Source organism: Ctenopharyngodon idella, chromosome 17 (assembly GCF_019924925.1).
Source record: "Ctenopharyngodon idella isolate HZGC_01 chromosome 17, HZGC01, whole genome shotgun sequence".
In the NCBI taxonomy this organism is placed as follows: domain Eukaryota; kingdom Metazoa; phylum Chordata; class Actinopteri; order Cypriniformes; family Xenocyprididae; genus Ctenopharyngodon; species Ctenopharyngodon idella.
Genome location: NC_067236.1, coordinates 34,504,160 through 34,523,078, shown reverse-complemented (window position 1 = coordinate 34,523,078; position 18,919 = coordinate 34,504,160). Strand labels below are relative to the sequence as shown.

General features: G+C 39.0%; 1 protein-coding gene across 4 annotated transcripts in view; it reads right to left on the bottom strand.

Annotated features, from left to right (window-relative positions):
* The window catches only part of myt1lb (myelin transcription factor 1-like, b), a 135,584-nt gene that overhangs the window by 51,588 nt on the left and 65,077 nt on the right, over positions 1 to 18,919 (bottom strand). For 3 of the 4 annotated variants that reach the window (XM_051868518.1, XM_051868520.1, XM_051868521.1), the window contains exons 5-7: positions 6,604 to 7,031; positions 3,048 to 3,652; positions 260 to 695 (exon numbers count right to left, since the gene is read on the bottom strand). In XM_051868518.1, the coding sequence (XP_051724478.1) occupies positions 260 to 695; positions 3,048 to 3,652; positions 6,604 to 7,031 (1,469 nt within the window). The remainder of the gene's footprint in view (positions 1 to 259; positions 696 to 3,047; positions 3,653 to 6,603; positions 7,032 to 18,919) is intronic. The other variant, XM_051868519.1, reaches the window with a different exon arrangement.

The following is an 18,919-nucleotide window of genomic DNA, read 5'->3' as shown; positions in this document are numbered from 1 at the left end:
ACATATCCACATCACTATGATCAGATGCTTTCCTACTGCTGTTTTCTCATTTTTGTGGTGTTTAATTTGTTATTGAGAAGAAAGTGCACATATTTACATATTCATCTAATGGTCAGTCTCAGTAAGCCCCTGCTCAGGTATTTTGAACTTGTTTTACTCCTAAGTAAAGAACGATACTTTTCCGTGAGTATATTAGGGACTTAACTCTCAAGACAAATCAGTTCTAGTGCTGGTGGTGTGTTTTGTAATATGAGATTACCTTTAAGGTAGTAGGGCTTCTTTAGGCCATCGTGGTGCAGACGCGCCTTCCTCTCCTCCACACAGCTGTGCCTCAAACCATCATGCAAATGCAGTCTATCTCTCCTAACTGCTTCCGACGCCATTTTTTCCCGCAAAGCTTTAGTCCGCTCCGTTTCCAGCGCTATGGCCTTCTCCAGCAGTGACAGGTTGCCCTTGGTCATATCGAAAACGTCCTCTGAGCGGTCCGACGTGACAGAAGTTGTGTCTTCATCGCAGTCCTGGAAGCCCTTGTGCTCTGCGGCACAGCTGGAGAAAGTCTTGGAGCGCGGGCTGAGCTGCTCCTCGAGCTTCATCAGGTTGACCATGTCGGAGTAGTTCCTCTCGAGGACGCGGCACTCCTCAGGACTCTGATGCTGCTGCTGCTGTTGGGCCTCTTGATAAAGCTGATGAGCCTGCTGGTGGGGATGCACATAAATACCAGATAAACCGTTAACCGACAGTACAAATTTGGATTGATTAATACCCCCGCTGAAAAATCCAGCATTGGTGGTCACCAGCATAAGGTATGTTTTGCATGCTGGGACCAGATACACCAGCTCAGTCTTGTTTGAGAACAGCTGGTCCACCAGCACAAACCAGCCTGGACCAACATGGAATTCATGCTGGATTATGCTGGATTTTTCAGCAGGGACTAAAAAGTAATGATAAAAATTTCAAAAGGAAATATATGGCCACTGCAGATAAATGCTAAATATTGCAGTATTTATTATAAATGATTTATTCGTGCACATAATTTTTTTCTTCAAATTCATGTCGTATTCTTGATTCAGAATATCTTCTTCTCCCTCTTGCAGCATCTCTTCTCTTCTCTGATGATGAGGGCGGGGCAACCTGTCACTCACATGAGATCCACCAATAACAAACCACAACCATCCAGTCAATTCCCAACAGACAAAATCAAGCCCCGCCCTACATTTGTTCTTGCTCCAGAAGCATTTCACTCGTATATACGGCACAATAGGGAAGAAAAGAATATCACGGTGTCTGTTTCATGCTGACTTCAAGTGCTCAAAGTGCCTTTATTAATGGGATGGTTCACCCAAAAATGAAAATTTGATGTTTATCTGCTTACCCCCAGGGCATCCAAGATGTAGGTGACTTTGTTTCTTCAGTAGAGCACAAATGATGATTTTTTTGGACATAGTGGTGTATTAGAGGTAAAAAAATGATATAAATACTGTTCGGTTTCTCGCACAAACCGATCGTTGCGTGTCTTAGGACATTAGTGTGTCGTCACGAGCCGCAGGGTTTAATTTGGATTTGTCTGTGCATGGTTTTTTTTACTCTTATAGATTGAGTTCCCATTGACATGCATTATACGGCTGACAGACCACAACGGTTGGAGTTAAAAATCATCATTTGTGTTATACTGAAGAAACAAAGTCACCTACATCACCTACAAAGATTCTCCAGCTTTGTTGTTGTTGAGCGACCGAAGCACGAGCTGTTAAAGCTCCGCCCTCTTCTGGAAAGGGGGCGGGAGCAGCAGCTCATTTGCATTTAAAGGGACACACACAAAAACGGTGTGTTTTTGCTCACACCCAAATAGGGGCAAATTTGACAAGCTATAATAAATGATCTGTGGGGGATTTTGAGCTGAAACTTCACAGACACATTCTGGGGACACCAGAGACTTATATTACATCTTGTGAAAGGGGTGTTATAGGTCCACTTTAAAGCCGGTTCACATTGAACGTGTTTTTTTTTTTTTTGCAGTTAAAAACACGAGAGGCAGGAAAGTGGAATGAAAAAACCTCCACAAGGTCTAGAGACATTTTTTTTTCTTTAGCACCATGCCACGTTTTTAGAACACCATGTCATGCACGAGACGCAGCAAAAGACGCGAGCGCAACGGTCATACACGTCTGTCTACCGCATGTTTACATAGAAAAACAATGGAAAAGTAGCACAGTGGAATGGGAAAAAATGTGTTCTGTGTGAATGGCCCCTTATTCCATACACACATGGAACGATAATTTAGCACTTCTGGGTAATATCCCGGATCAAGGTTGCCAGGTTTGAGTAACAAAACCAGCCCAAAGGCCAATCAAAAATAGCCTAAAACCAGCCCAATGACCCTATCAAAAACACCAAACTCAAAATATACCACTCACATACCAAAAACACATATTTCACAGTCACTGCTATGCATTATACACCGTTTCAACTTGAAAATTTCTAAAGGAGCCACCCTCATAAAACTCATCGTCTAGCACAGTGTTTTGGTAGAATGTAAAATATTTCACTACAAGCATTTTAGTCAAATACAATTTAGGCAATATGTCAAACCTTTAACCTGCGGAGAAAAATGTAGGCCAATTCTGTGGGAAAACTGTGAACTTGGCAACTACATATATATACATATACACAGCACTATCACCGCCAGAGGATTCAGTGTGTGTTTTTGTTTCGTTAATATGTTAGTAATTTAAGTGAAATATATTTTGTGTAGGCTTACTTATTCTGTCAGTTTTTCTCTGTCCACAGCAGCGCTGCAGGTGTGTGATGATGTGATATTCCTGAATGTTTTGTTGTTGTTTATGCTGCTATTTGCGCATGTAAAAATAAACCCCTTCTTATGAAAAAAAACATGTTGGTATTTTTAATGTGTCACAGGCATTCTAATTTAGTTTAATTATGATTATGATTTAATTCTTAATTCTATAAATATCTAATCTAATCTCAGTTAAGGGTTAACAGTCGGTTATCGTCATCACAGGGAAAACATTCTAAACGAACACTCATACCTGCTGGTTATTGTTGAGCCGCTCGGCTGGCTTGGTTTCGCTTAGCTTGCGCGCCAAGTCAAAGCACTGGTTGCGAAGACACTCCAAACTGCTCAGACAAACTTCTTCATCGCTCTTCTCCACCATCTGACCATTACTGGTGGGTTTACCGCCGAGTCCGTTGCCCGCGGGCCCGTTGATGCTGCTGCAGTCCGTGTTCTCGCCCCCGTCGTCCTGATACGGCTTCTCGTGGAGGTTTTCCGAGAGCGTGACTCCGTGACCCTGCGCCAGGAGCTTCAGAGAGTCCACGGTCTCCCTTACCACATCACTGTTCACGTCCAGACTCAGCTCACCCTTCCTCGAGCCCTCCTCATCGTCATCATCTTCATCATCCTCTTCATCTTCTTCCTCCTCCTCCTCCTCTTCCTCTTCTGCACTGTTGGAAGAGTTGCTGTTCATCTCGGACTCGGTCATGGCCCGGTAAGCAGCGTCCTCTGCGATCTTGCCCAAGTTAAGCAGAGATTTGGCCACCAGTTCATCATAGTTGTCATATTCATCGTTGTTGTTGTTGTCCTTCTCCATGGAGGGGCTCGGTCTGCTGGGACTGCAATTCATATGGTCACTGTCTGTGGAAGACAAGCAGATATTTTCATACTACTGTAGAAGTTAAACAGATAACGCTGGGTTCAAAACAGTGTCTCATGTTTGAGTCTAAACCACCTTTGCATCAGGGCCATAACCACCTTAGGCTACATCTACATTAATCCAGATACATTTGAAAAACATGTTTATCAATGACAATATTTTAATGCAAAGAAATTAGTGGCGATAAAAGATCTAATTAATATAATACAAATTATAATTCCATGTAATGGTTTTCTCAGTATTTATGAGTGGTATATATTAGTATTGAATCGTTAGCCTAGCTACATGCTAACAGAAGAATGTTGTCAAGTGTGAATGCAGGATTGGCTGTTAATGAAGCTGTGCTTATGAAGAGCAAAATCAGTTACTTATAAAGGCTCTAATTTAATTAACATGCTGTCGACAACTGTTCATGTAGTCAGCTCACTAGGTTTTGAGACAAAGCCAATATCTTAGGTAAGAAAACAGCACAGAAAACAGGGCCAGTGCCAATACATGTGGGCGTTTGATTGTTAATTAGACTAGAAGGCTCTGTCAGGTCTGATTGGAGGGAGCGTGTGGCTGGCTGAGCTGTCTGAAGGGCCTGAGACACATCTCACGCCTACTCCCTTATTTAGCAGACATTCACAGACCACCAGACCTGAGCCACCAGCTCAAACAAATACTCAAACCATTTGCAGGCAACAAGAATGGCATCTTGTGTACTTATGTTAAGTTAGATTTGTTTAGCAAAAACCTGTGGCCATTAATTCTAACTGTAATACAAATTCTCAGGAAATTAGGCTATTCTTTTCTCCATGACTTACTGACATAATTAAAAGGAAAAATCTCAGACGTTGAACGTAGTCACATAACGTGAAGTTTTAAAATATTAAATGCTCTGATGTTTCTTACAATCTAATCTGAGGTAGCCCTCAAAGGCCTTTATGTCATTTCCATCTGGTAGAAACAGATGGAAGTTTTTCTTACAGTCTTTATAAGTATTTAATGATGTTTACACCTATATAATAATTTCTGATATGGGGGAAAAAATCACAGCCACATATACATATACACTGCCCGGCCAAAAGTCGCTGTTTGTGTTTAAAGGGGTCATGAACTGTGTTGTTTTATTGTTTTATAATGTTTCCTGGGGTGCACTTATAATATTAGTATAATTTTACATCAAAAGTTGTCATAATTTAGAAATAAAAGGCATTTTTCCTACCCTGATTTTATCCCTCTGATTTGAGCGCTCTGTTTTAAGGGGCGTGTCTGCTGTGAGACTTCAGTGTAAACGCCCACTGCTGTGATTGGCCGACATCTTTCCATTTGAAATAGCTACGTATTACTCTCTTGAAAACTTCTAACACATTTTTACTATTACAGCTCTCAGGGTTATTAATCGTGAAAAGTGTTGATTACAGCATTATATTGAGATCGTGGCATGAAAGGTTGCAGTGATGATCATTGTAGTCGATCACAGACATGATGTTGAGATCATGAAAGCAGTGATCTCGTCACTGTAACTCAATTTCTGCACACTAACGAATGCTTTCATCATAACTAACAGTTCAAACACGATGTAAATAAGAGAATAAAATAAAATGGGAGTTTTGGCGCAACTCGTGTCCAGAATTGCCACCTAATTGGGCTTGAACGGTTAAATACACATACTTATGTGTCAAAGTGACTGTCTTTGCAAGTAAACACAGACATTTATGTCTTGAGTGAACGTAAACAGTTGAGAAAGAAAACGCACGAGTATACTGGATCCATGCAGTCGGTCCTAAAGTGACCAGATATACCTGCTGTCGTCTGTCATTAATGTTAATCAAACAACAAAAAACAGAAAATCTCTTTGCAGTCTTGACTGAAACACTTTTTTAAGAATAGTAAGAATAAATGTATATTTAATTTACACAATATTATTTTGTGTAATATTATACAGTATTTTTTATGCATTTGATTATCTTGTACAATTTATGTAGTATTTCGTATTTCTATTGTTTGAAGTTTTTCCAGGTATATTTCATTTGTGTCTTTGTTCTATTGTAGTTTGTTTTCCTATATGCTTGTAATCAGTTTCTTTGTTCTTTCTTTATCATTTTTTTTACTTATTACTTTTATTGTGATATTGAAAATGGTGACAAGAATTATGAAATTTTAATGGTATCAAAAAATTTTATATCAAAAAAACTTTATTTAAAGCAAAAATAACTATATCATGATATATTTCATTATCATGAAAAAAATTACTCATATCGTGATTTAAGATTCTGGTCATATCGCTCACTTCCAGTAGCATGTTATGATTAGAAGCAATAAATATCATGATGCTTTCTGCAAGACTGTAAACACACACTGTATTTCAGATCGGGGGTAACAGTAGAACCATTATTGTTCAGATTAAATGATGGAAAACATATATAAGTTTTGACACTTTTTGTAGGAATCTGACTGTTGCTATATTTGAGGGCATTGGTCCTGCCAGAGCTCACCTTCAGTAGGAACTGAGCACCTCTGTTTGAGAGGGCTGTTTTTAGCCTGATACTGAGACCGTAGTGAAGGTCACCGCAAAATCATCCAACTGCACCTCAAATTACGGTGACCTTCTTCCAAAGATGCCTAACTGCCAAATAACCTCCTCTACCCCTCTGGAGGCTGAAATACTCACTTCACATTCAGGTCTGGTTTTGTTTCTAAACCCAAAAATAAAACATTCTGATGCCAGATTAACCCTATAAAGCCTTCTGCATCATATCTGATACATTTCTAAAGCCTCCAAATGTGATGAAAACTTATATATATACTGTTCCATAAAATAAATAAATAAAGATTTTTCTGATTCTTATGTAGTTTGTCAGGCTTTACAGGGTTAAAACTGGGAGCCAAATGACTGCATAATAACTCAAACCAAGTCCACCTTTAATGCATTTATTTGAATCCTCACCTATTTCTTGAATTTGCTCCTCATCCTCTTCCTCATCTTCCTCCACCTCATCCTCTTCTTCATCATCCTCCCCCTCTCTTTCTACGCCTTCTTCCTCTTCCTCCTCCACCACTTCCTCTTCTTCCTGCTCCACCTCTTCCTCTTCTCCATTAATCACTTCTACCTCTTCCTGATCATATTGGTCCTCGTTGTCTGTATATTCCTCCTCCGCTTCCTCTTCTTCTTCCTTTTCCTCCTCTTCCTCCTCCTCCTCCTCCTCCTCTTCTTCCTCTTCTTTTTCATCCATCTCCTCCATTTTGTGTGTCCTGTAGCATTTCTCCATTGACTGCTGGTCTACGACTGTTAGGAAGACCTTCCTCTTGGCCGAGGGCTCCAGGGCGTGAGTCTCCAGGGGTTTTCTCTTCTTGGCGACAGGACAGCCGTACACACTGGACAAGGAGAGATAAGAAAAAGGCAATTAGAAAACTGGCTTGTGAACTGCCAGAAATTAGCACAGTCCAGCGGACTCAAGACCAAGGTACATCATTTACAGCGCACAGGCTGAAGGAGATCTGAATTGGGACAAATATAGCAGTCTGTGTGCCAAATCATTTATGGGTTACACAGGCACAATCAATAGACCCTAGTCAGGGGAGACACCATATTCAATCTGCAATGAAAAACAACAAAACCATGAGACAGTATATTTAAAGTGCCCACATTATCCCCATTTATTTTGGGGGTCTAGTAGTATACGTTTACAGGATTTGAAGTTTTTTCGTACTGTATATACTCTGTATAACGCTCTGTTACGGTTCCTGTCTCTTTAAATCCCGCCTTTCTGAAAAGCCAAGTCTGTTCTGATTGGTCAGCTGTGTTGTGATTGGTCAGCCATTTAAAGCATGTGTCGAAAATATAAAGCCCCTTACCGAGGCTTCATGAGCAGCTGTAAAAGTATTATATCTACAGTATGTTATCTATGGCATCAGTATTGGAAGTCCATACAATGTTTTTTGCTCTTGCAGCAGAAGTGTATGTGTATGGAAATATGTAACTTGATGGCATAGCTAAGTCAAGGAAATAATGGCAGGACTACCAACGAGGTGTTTCAGGCAGGTGTCTTCTGTTGGAGAGATTCACTTTTTGAGTTTTGTAACATTGTAGACACACACACACACACACACAATACCTTGCAGCTGTGAGATTAAGAGGTGATTAATTGCATTTTATACCTTCAGCAAATATATATATATCTTATAGATCCTCCCGGCAGCAGGAGCAGGTGATTTTATCATCCAATAATCAGCGTATTGATCCAGTGTTCAGACCAGCGGACATGATTTCTTTTTCATTTGAGCCGGAGAGAGTGAGTAACAATCCTTTACCCTTAATACTTCAGCCTAGCACACAGCCGGCTAACTGTAAAATTGCTAATATTTTCAATGGGATAAATATTTTATTATGAACAACATACCAAAAATTGTAAATAAATGTACATGTTTAGAATTGAGGCACTTATAATTTGAATTACTGTATAAGTATGTGTGCTTTGTTGTTAATAAGCTAAATCAGCAAAATCAGCTACTAAGCAGCCTTGTACAGTCACATAACCAATGGTAATACCATATATATATATATATACAACAGTTCTTTCTGGTTCTTGAATCTGATTGGCTGAGAGCTGTGTGATATTCTCACAGTATCAGCACTGGTACAGTTTAACTGTTTGTATCACTCTGCTTGCGGCGACTGACATGGCGGTCGAGCAAATCACGCATTCGCAGATGTGAGCTCCAGGCCGTCAGCGGTCGTTCAGTGCTCATGTACCCGCTGAGAACAGCTTCATCTCGGCCAGTGCTTCGGGAATTTCCCGCTGGCTTTTATGTAGATAGTGGTTAAAATTATAATTCATTTGAGGTATATCAAACGAGCAATCCTTGGTCTTATTAATCTATTGTTCCAGATCAAAACGATTTGGGTTAAGGGGAAAATTAAATTTCATAACTTTATATATAGGGCCAGATTTACTAAATGGGGTGAATTAGCGTGAGATCGTAATTCCACAAATGGGCTGATGGGAGTGGCAAGTTTTGCACGTGATCTACTGCTGACACGCAAATTAAAGAACACAGACGCAGTCAAATCATTTACATAATGACCAACGCAATCTAACAAGAGCAGCGCAAATTAGCGTTGGGTCGCAAATAAGCAGAGCTGATGCTCATCAGGTGTGGGTCGACACAGGTCAACTTGTTACATGTAATATACGGATAACGTATATTAATACGAGTGGAAAATATTTTCTCTCTTCTACCACGCGCTCTCTGTTCTCTGCGTTGTATCCTCCTAGCAGCAACAACTGCTAAGACTGCTAATTTTCATATCGCAAAATGGTTTAAGACATGCTTTTTTGGGGGCATAAATAATGGCGCAAATACCAGTAAATTGACTAGCGCAAACATTAGTAAATCGTGATTCATTTAAATACTCTCCTCCCATAACTTTTGCGTCTGAAAGGGAAACTCCTAAAAATGCATATGCAATAAGTTCAGCCACAAAAACAACTCAGTCCATGCCTTTTTTCAGCGCTAAATTTGCACTGCGTGTCTTTAGTAAATCCTGACAGTAGTTTTTTAATGCAAGCTGTTAGCAAATCTGGCCCTTAGGCTATATTTTACTTAAATCCTGTACTGGAGCGCTGCTTTTGTACGTTTGACTGAATTGTTTGCTTGCGTTTTTTATTTGATTGTGTTTATTGTTTGCTTGTGTTTGTGTTTTATAATGGCTATTGTTGTTAATTTAAATATTGTTGCTCAATAAATATTATTTTATATTAAATAATATGCAATATTTGGTATTAAGAAAGGGTCCGTCAATAGTATCAGTGAAAGTTACATTATTACTCCATTAGATGGAGGCAAAGACTCTCTTTATGAGTGAGTCAGAACAAGGAAGTTGTTTTAGCGCTGTGGGAAATCCCCTTAACTTTTAAAAGGACAAAGACAAAGATGTCACTTTCCTCAGAGGACATTCAAACTGATTTCTTTATAACTGATATAATATTATAGACATCGACCTGAAGAATGAATGCTGTATCAGATGCAGGTAAAACACTTGTTTAGTCGATCTCTCTCTCATTATACTCTACATATTACAGTGAGTTTCGATGAAGCGACTCAACGTTTCTTCTTTTTTTAAAGACACTCCATTGTTGTTCTTATTTATATACTCACTTGTGCCGTCGAACTGTTGTATAAACTCAATATCACACTTGTAGCCGTGTGCTATGGCTACTCGTGTGACATTGCTCATATATATATACAGACTACTGAATGATTAATTTATGTATTCATGACTATTGCAAGGTGATACATGTCTAAAAACATATAGCAATAATTCCATTTCCCACATGGTATTTTTATGTTGGTCACAGCCACAGTAAATTAAATTAAAGCAAATTATTGTGATGCTGGTTTTATACAACCATTCAACTAAAAAGTATGTAAATTAGTAAGGAAAAACCAAGGAAGTCTCTCTTGTGTCTTGAATTACTTCCTTACGCCACAGATACAGGATTTGCTCAGCTAGTGTAAAAGATGTAATCAAGCTTCCGTTAAATTTCAAAACATCACAAATAGAGACGATGGCTTGGGCCAGATGTTACTGGAGTAAAAAGAAAGCAGCATTGTTATATAACAGTTACATAAACAAGAAGTTAATGTACATTTGACATACATACGCATTCTAGCTTCCCCTAAACTTTGTTCAATGTGAGTGCCGTACGCTCTATATGAGCAGTCATCAGCCGGGTGTTGACAGCGCCAGCGCAGGTGAGACCTGAACAACACACGATGTTTGCTTCTCTTTCAAGTCTTGATCTTGAACAGACAAATTTACACAAAAATTATGTCAACATGCCCGTCTATCGAGTATCCTAGCAAACATAGTAGGTTATGTCTTACGTGAACTTAAACACTCGAGAACGCACGCATGTGTTCAGTATCAGTGTACTGATCCGCGCATTATGTCTTAAAGTGACAGCAGCCTAATATTCCTGCTGTCTGAATGTGCTTTTAATGTTAATCAAACAACAAAAGACAAGGAAATATCACTGCTCTTGACTGAATACCTTTTGTAACTTAATTAATAATTAATAATGATTAATCTTTATTTAATTTATACAGTGAAGATTATATGCAATATTGTTTTAACTTCGATTAGCTACTTTATTCAGTTCCTATACCTGAAAACTACTGTTATCTATCTATCTATCTATCTATCTATCTATCTATCTATCTATCTGTCAGTCAGTCTAGTTGGTCGATCAATCTATCTATCTATCTAAAAAGCCTTTCCAGAGTATGTCACCACCAATTCCACCATGTCTATCTTTCCTCCCTACCACAGAAACACACACGTTTTACCCAGTCTCCTCACATGGACAGGCAGCACAGCTCAGGCCCAAATTACCCAGTGTCCATCTGTCAGCTGTCGAGCCGATTGGCAGGTTCCATCTCCCTAGAATGTGAGTTTATTGGGCTGACCCTTCCAACAGGGCACTATTTCATTTGGGAGACCACGACCGGCAACTCATTCCAGGGCTGACATCACGCGCGGCACCCCCGGCTCTCCAGGGATGACTCCTCCGCGCCGTGATCAATAGTGCCTGTGACCAAACATCACAAAAGCACATTAAAATGCCACTCATCCTGTCTGACGGCCTTCCAAATAAATCAGGTGCCGTTCCCCGCAGGCCTGGTGTGAACGGTCAGACCGACAGCGAGAGGGGAAGGTGGAGACGGACAGCACTAGTGGTGCGACGGGTTATACCACGTCTGTCTTACCGCATTCATGTCAGTCCAATAAGGAGCGATTTAGGCCTTGCTGCACACACGGTTTTCAAAGATACATCGAACAGGCTGAGAACTAAACTGACATAGTTATAATGAATGTTGCAGCATGGTATTCATGATTTCCAACAAATGTGGGATGAAGTGTCATATTTCTTATTACATGGCTTCAGGAATACTTGACTCTGGTTGGTCAATCCTGTCATTCTGTGATTACTATACATAATGAATGATCAGCTGGTTATTATTGAAAAATAAACCTTTCTATGTTGCACAGGCAACCTAATAACCCTGTTGCGGTTTATTTTGCAATAATGATGGCTGGCTGTACGTTCTTCCTTACACAGAGAGTAGAGGACATTCAGAAGTTTGGTGCTGATTTAAAAAAGGTTTTTTTTGTGTTTTGTGAAGAGTCTGTGAGGTGAACACCCACATGAGATGAGACTGTACTCATAATAGCTTTCTATAAGAAGTGTTTTACTGTAATTATGTATGGTGAGGGTCACCTTTCTCAGTGTATTTCGGCATGTTAGGTGTGGTTACAGAGTTTATTTCTCCATAATCTATATCATTTCTTAACAATTACTATCTTTAAGAGTCGTCTGATTGTCAAGGAAAAGCTCTAAATGAAGACCACAAGATATATAATGAAAAGAGACACATGAAGTACTGTAACTGAAGAACTATAACGATATGAAATATGACTAAACATCAACTTCATAAATTCATATGCTAAATTTAACAGCAGCTTTAGCTTGTCGTTGCCATTATTTGCATATCTCTGCGTGTCTGAATGGAGACAGGGCATCAGAGTGAACGATCTGTCAGATGTGTGCATGCTCCGACTGCTGGTGTAAAAGCATCTCTCGCTGTGCCACTACACTGCCATCTATATGCGCGAGCGGCAAGAGTGCCGTCACCATGGTGATCTCCGGCTCAAATCCAAGTGGGATTTGCCATCTTGGCAGGCAGACAACGAGGAAGCCAGCAGGAGTGATTGGAGTACAGGAGGATGGAGAGAGGCTGAGAGGTATAAGCACAACATTAGATCTAACACAATTCTGCTTCAAAATGACTCGAACAGAAAAGCCAAACGGAAGAGCTTGAGTGTTCTCGTATGATCATACATATCTGTGCTCGACTACCATTAAAAAAAAAAAAAAAAAGCTTCTTGCAGAGAATGGTTAAAGTCAATGAAGGTCAAAGACATGCTTTCAGCAACCAACCTGGAGAAATGCATCTGACAGGCGCTTTATCATATTTAACTCTCGTTGAACTGCAGCACTAGAAACTGCACGAAAACTGCATAGAAATGATAAGGTTTTCAACAAAATTGGAAACTCTAGTCAGTCTTATTTAGGTATCAGCTCTGGGAAACAGCTGCACCAGCACACTGGAAACATCTCACATGGTGAAATGCATCAGTATATTGTCTGGTGCCCATGCTATGGTGTATATGAGCACCAAGTGTGTTCACAACCACAACATTTCCATCACAATGGACTAGACCACTAGAAAAATGTGCTATGGCCAACAGATACACAGACACACTGCTGTAAGATATGCTGCTGCTGCAGATTTTGACAGGTGGAGCTGGGGAGGTGGAGGGTTTCAGACAAACTCTGACAATGTGCTGTAGGATCAGCGAACACTGAACCAATTTAAATGTTGAGCAAGTAATCTCATTGGCTGCAGGACCAGCAGAGGCCAATCAGCCGCGTAGTAAATGATGTGATCAAGGACCTATAAGTCTGCGCCATCTAGAGTTTCATGACTGAACTAAATGTTTAAATAAACACAATTTCTGTTCGCTGGCCTTCTGATTAAATTAATTGTTTATTTTTAACCATATGAACCAAGTTTTAGCAATGATAATATTATGTGTAAAAGAATGCATCAAATGTGATAGATTACTGTCACTGAAAATACAGTATTTACACACAGACAGGTGTAGGTGCCTCAGGGGCACAGTGGTAATAAATCAGCATTTAGTGTTTAATCACCACCATCTGGGTTTAAACTTACAATCTTTAACTAATCAACAGATGTTTAATCACTAAGCCACACAACTCAACTTAGTATGGGAAATCACATTCACTGCTTCAGCAATACAGGTAAAGACACAGTAAAAAGTGGCAGCTTTCAATTGTTTCCTACTTCTACCTGATTTAACACATAAAATGAGTTTTGTTAGAATAAATTAATTTATTTAGGTGGATTCAGTGATAAAATTGTATTTAGATGTTACCAATTTTTCAGTTACTTGGAGGAATTACTGATCATTGAAAATGTAAATGATGTAGATAAACAGTGCAGAATTTTACACATATAGCATATTATCTTATTTACGTATATAGCTTACAAACCCCAATTTGAGAAACCCTGGTCTAATCCATGAGGAATACATGCATGAAGCCTGAGATTTTGGCCAAAATTAAGGTATCTAAAAAGGCAGCACGATTTTGCTGCACTTAATAAAATGCTTAGGCCTAAATTATTTGAAATGCATATAAAATTTTCATCCTTTTGGACTAACAAACTAATAAACTTAATGGGATGCAATTTTTTTTTTTTTCAGTCATACATAAATGAAACAGGTAACAGGAAGGTAAGATTTCTGTAACAGTACTAATACACTGAGTTTGGTTTAAATACACAATAACCAGGTTTACATGTTTATCATCAATAAATCAAATTTGTTTCAATCTCATACATTTGAACTGAATATTGCTTATTCCACAGCTAGTCATATTTTAACTGTTCAAACTAATTAACTCGCTACATTTAATTGTTTTCACAATGAAATGATTTATGGTGATTTTAAGCAATTTGAATAAATGCATTATGAAAATATGATTATTTAAGTAAAATCAAATGCAAATAGTTAATATGCAAAGATTTTTTCTTATTGCATGTCTAGTTTGTTTGTGTTAAAACGGTGTAATCCAAATGGATGGAGATTTCATATGCAGTTCGAATACATGAATCTGTGAAGTTGTGAGCGCGCATGTAAAAATTTTGGAACAGAGCTATAATCAGTAAAAACGCAGGAAACACTCAGCATAAACACTTCCTCTACACCAGACGCAAGATAAATGGATAGATTTTCAAAATGAACCCAGAATGAAAAATGAAATGTAGGTACGTAGCCTTTCTTTTGAAAGTGGAATACTTCGGCATCATGTGGACCCCATTACAGGTATCTGACAATAGCACTTGATTAGACGCCGCTCACTGCCTATTGTTAGTAGACCTCCCTATGCAATTTGGTTTCCTCCATGCAGTCATTCAATCACATTAAGCCTCCATTAAATATGGAAATGTGTTTTGCGGTGGTGGGCTGTGATAGCGCGGGAGGGGCTGCGCAGTGATTAATGTACCTTACAGGCAGTGCTGCTTGACTAGCTCTACTGATAGAGTGGTGAGACTGAGGGGTTGGGTGAGGATGTGCCAGCTTGTCAGTCCAACTTGCTCCCAGCGTTTATTTGGAAACCCCGTCTCTCTCTTTCGCTCTTATTCTGCCTTTCTCCCACAGCTAGAGACGTCCAGCGCTCGGCTATCAAGCCAGTTTGTCCACCTGAAATCCCGCCCTGCCAGCCTGGCCGCGTGCCAAAGCTTTTAGCGAGCGCTATCTGTCAAGGTATGAATAATACAACCCACAGACCGTCCGCGGAATCTAAATGAGGTATACATCAGGACCAAAGCGCTCTACTTACACACTCGCGCCAAGGAAAGGCAATTATTGGAGCCGGCTGCAGCTATGGAAATGAGAAGGACCCGTATTCATGCTCTCTAGGAAGAAAAGAACAAATAGCAACACAACAACTGATAAAGAAACAAATAACAAAAAGCAGTACCTACTGCTTTAAGTTACAGCTCAAAAAGAATGACCCGCAATCAAATAACTACTAATGGTCATCTGAAAAAAACAAAAACAAAAAACGAATAGCAACGATTGTTGGAAAGGTAGACACACGGGGCAACTAAAACCATACAAAAAAAGTGTTAAAATAGTGTTAAAATAAACATTAACTTAAATAAAAAAATAAATAAAAAATAAATAAATAAATAAATATATATTTTAAATGTATTATAGACAAAAAAAGACAAAATCTAATAAAAATGACAAAAACAAAAAAATGACTAAAAATGTAAATAAAAACTAATTCAAACTAAAATAAAAACTCTAATGATAAAACAATGCTTCAAGTGAGTGAAGAGAGGTTGAGGAAACTCATTGTAAATGACATCATACAGTACAGAATAACAGCAGTTCTGTTAATGTTAAAAAGGCAAAGATGTCAGAGACACGAATATATTGGTTTCACTTTATTTTACTGCATGCAATGTGCTGACGTCATTTCCACTGAAACGGGGAGACTCATGCTGAGGATGTGTAGTTTAAAAAGTGTGTAATTTATGTTGGTGCATGGCACTGGTGTTAATCTCTTCTACTAGTCAGTGCTGTCACTAATGCCAAGACTGTCTAACCGTTTCTCTTCCTAATCTCCTCCATATCACTTTAAAGGGAACATATCATGAAAATCTGACTTTTTCCATGTTTAAGTGCTATAATCAGGTCCCCGGTTCATCTACCAACCTAGAAAACGTGAAAAAGGACAACCCAGTAACTTTGTTTTGGTAAGTCTTTCTCTGCAAGAATGTGAAAAAATGAGCCACTCAGATTTCGCTCCTCTAGTGACGTAGGAAGGGGATCTTATTATAATATTACCACCCCTTAATCTGCACGTTTCCACCCACGGCGCTGCCATTTTGTTTTCGCAAGCAACAGCGGTGTACCAGTTCTAACACCATGACAAAAGTTGGATCAAAGCATGTTAACTGTTCTGTCGTTGGCTGCACAGACGAGCTCTGAACACTATTTAGAGTCTCGTTAGCTTGGATAGCCTGAAGTTGACCTTGACAAGATCGATTGACAAAAAAGGAGCATTTCTGTCCGAGCGATATTTTGGAAAAAATATTAGACCATTCACAGCATTTGATAGCAATCATAACGTTAGCCTGGTGTGTATGACTCTGATTGGCAAACAGCTACGCTATGTATAGTGGGCGTCCATACGGGTTTTGCACAAAAGATTAACGTGACGGCACATGCTAGTGGATGAGTTGAATCAACTCCACAGCAACTACATAAATTTATCCACTAACCATTCAGAAACGTCTAAAAGTTGTAACTTCTTCCTGAGTCTCTCCATCAGTGTCGACTCCGGTTTGAACAATGTAAGGCTGAACACCGTTACTGACAATCCTCATTTTGGCTGCGTGAGATTCTCCAGCTTTGTTGTTGTTGAGCTGTTAAAGCTCCGCCCTCTTCTGGAAAGGGGGCGGGAGCAGCAGCTCATTTGCATTTAAAGGGACACACACAAAAACAGTAACTTTGCAGATGTTGTTTATGCTCAAACAGCAACATTACACACTAACTAATGTTAAAAAAGTGAAATCATAATCAACCACCCCTTTAAGGCCTGTTCACACAAAGAACGATGACTATAAAGATAACTATAACAATAACTATAATGCATCCACACCAACGCAAGATAGTGTTCTGTTCTTGATAATAGTGAACGCTGCCACTTTAAATACTCAAGCTCTTTAAAATCTGTTGGATTCTGATTGGCTGTCAGTGTTTGAAATGTTTGTTGTGAAAGTTATTCCAACTATATTGCTTCTCTGAACCGTTATTGTTAGCTGTGATGTGAACTCTGCTATTGCTTTATATTTAGAACGATTTTTAGAACGATATCTTTATCATCCTTGGTGTGAACGGGCCTTTATTCAGCGTGAGTGACCTTTCCAACAACATTCAATACCCTGACCAATACAATCTGCTCAGAAAGCTGTCTCTGCATAAGGAACCTGATTTCTCACAACCATATCTGCTTCACATCAGTACTGCGACAGAGTTATGCGGTTATTCAGCCGCGCACATTATTCACGCCCTAATCTGGTTTTGCTCTGCTTATCCCCTTCACCAGCGCTTTGCTAGCACACACTATATAAGTAATATCGATAATCTATTTACTGTTCCCATAATTACTTTGCGTTCAGGCAGTTGGGTAGAGTATCAATCCATCATTGGCTGGTTTACGGATGAGTTTATACAACAACAGAACCATAAATGACAGTATAGTGGGATATTTGTAATATAGGGTGACACCCCGTTATTCAAAGAGCCATTGCTAAATATGATATGATATGTAAATATGAATGTAAATATGAGATTGTTTCTGGTTTGGTATAACAAAACACTTCAGCTCTATTACAAAACCTAGTGAGTCTACTGTCTACATAGACTGCTACCTAACAAGGCATCATCTTAAGTGAAAGGGAATCTGAAATACATGTGAATTTGCCTAATATTGCATAACTCTTTTCCATATGTGTGCAGTATAGAATATATTCTATATAGAACATATTCAATTGCAATTAAGTGACCAAAAACATTACATTCAGTTGACACTTAAGTATATTCTTAATTTCTAAAGTGTATTTATTTCTGTCTTTTAAAAAGTGTAGTAAAATGTACTTCTTTTTCACAAGTGATGTCAAGCTAAAAGTATTTTGTTGTGCAGTAAGTCATATTCCAATCATCAGGAAATGGTTGAATGTTGATTAGCAGTCAGAGATAACAAGTCGAATACCTCACATCCAACTCTGAACTGTGTGAAACTACCCATGATGCCTTAAAATACTGTCGAATCCTGTAAAGTCGGCACTGTTTGTCTGACAGAATGTTTAAAAAGAGCAAAAGCAGGCTGTAAATAGCGGCTCCCTCATTAGCTGTGTTATCTTATTAACAAATAATAACAGCGGTGCTTTGTTTTTACCTCTCGCCACATGAATTTTTCAGCTTTCACAGATTTGCTCATGACTCTTTTATGGAACATCTTCTGCAACCCAGATACTAAATGTCACTCAAAACATTGATGTCACACACTGCTGTAGTTGTTTGCGTGTGTGTGTGTGTGTGAGAGAGAGAGAGAGAGAGTGTATGTGTGTGCGGTCAGCACCAGCGCTGAATAATGTGTGTCACTGTCGTGTGTTGGTGTGTGTCATCTTGCCCCTTCTCGATCAGAACTCCAGACAGGAGATACAGTACGTGATTCCTTTCATTTCAGCTGAAAGGGAAAAATTCATGCTGCTCAGTTCAAATCCCAAACCTAATCCCAATTCCTGTCCTTCTGCCAGTGAAAATGTAAACATATAAAGGTCACCCCACCCCCCAACAATAATTTCTCATTAATTTATCCAGATGTTTTATTTTGGAGGTTTTGGAGTTATCACAATATATTCTTATTAATGTAATACAGTTTTTTTTTACTATACTGGAGTAAAAATACATACTCTTTTTGCTTTATGGTAATAATGCAGCATTACAATGCATTAAATCTTATTGAGCCTTTATTTTCCATTATAATTTGATTATAATTTCGTTTTCTTGATTTTGGATTTTGGGGTGAAACAGG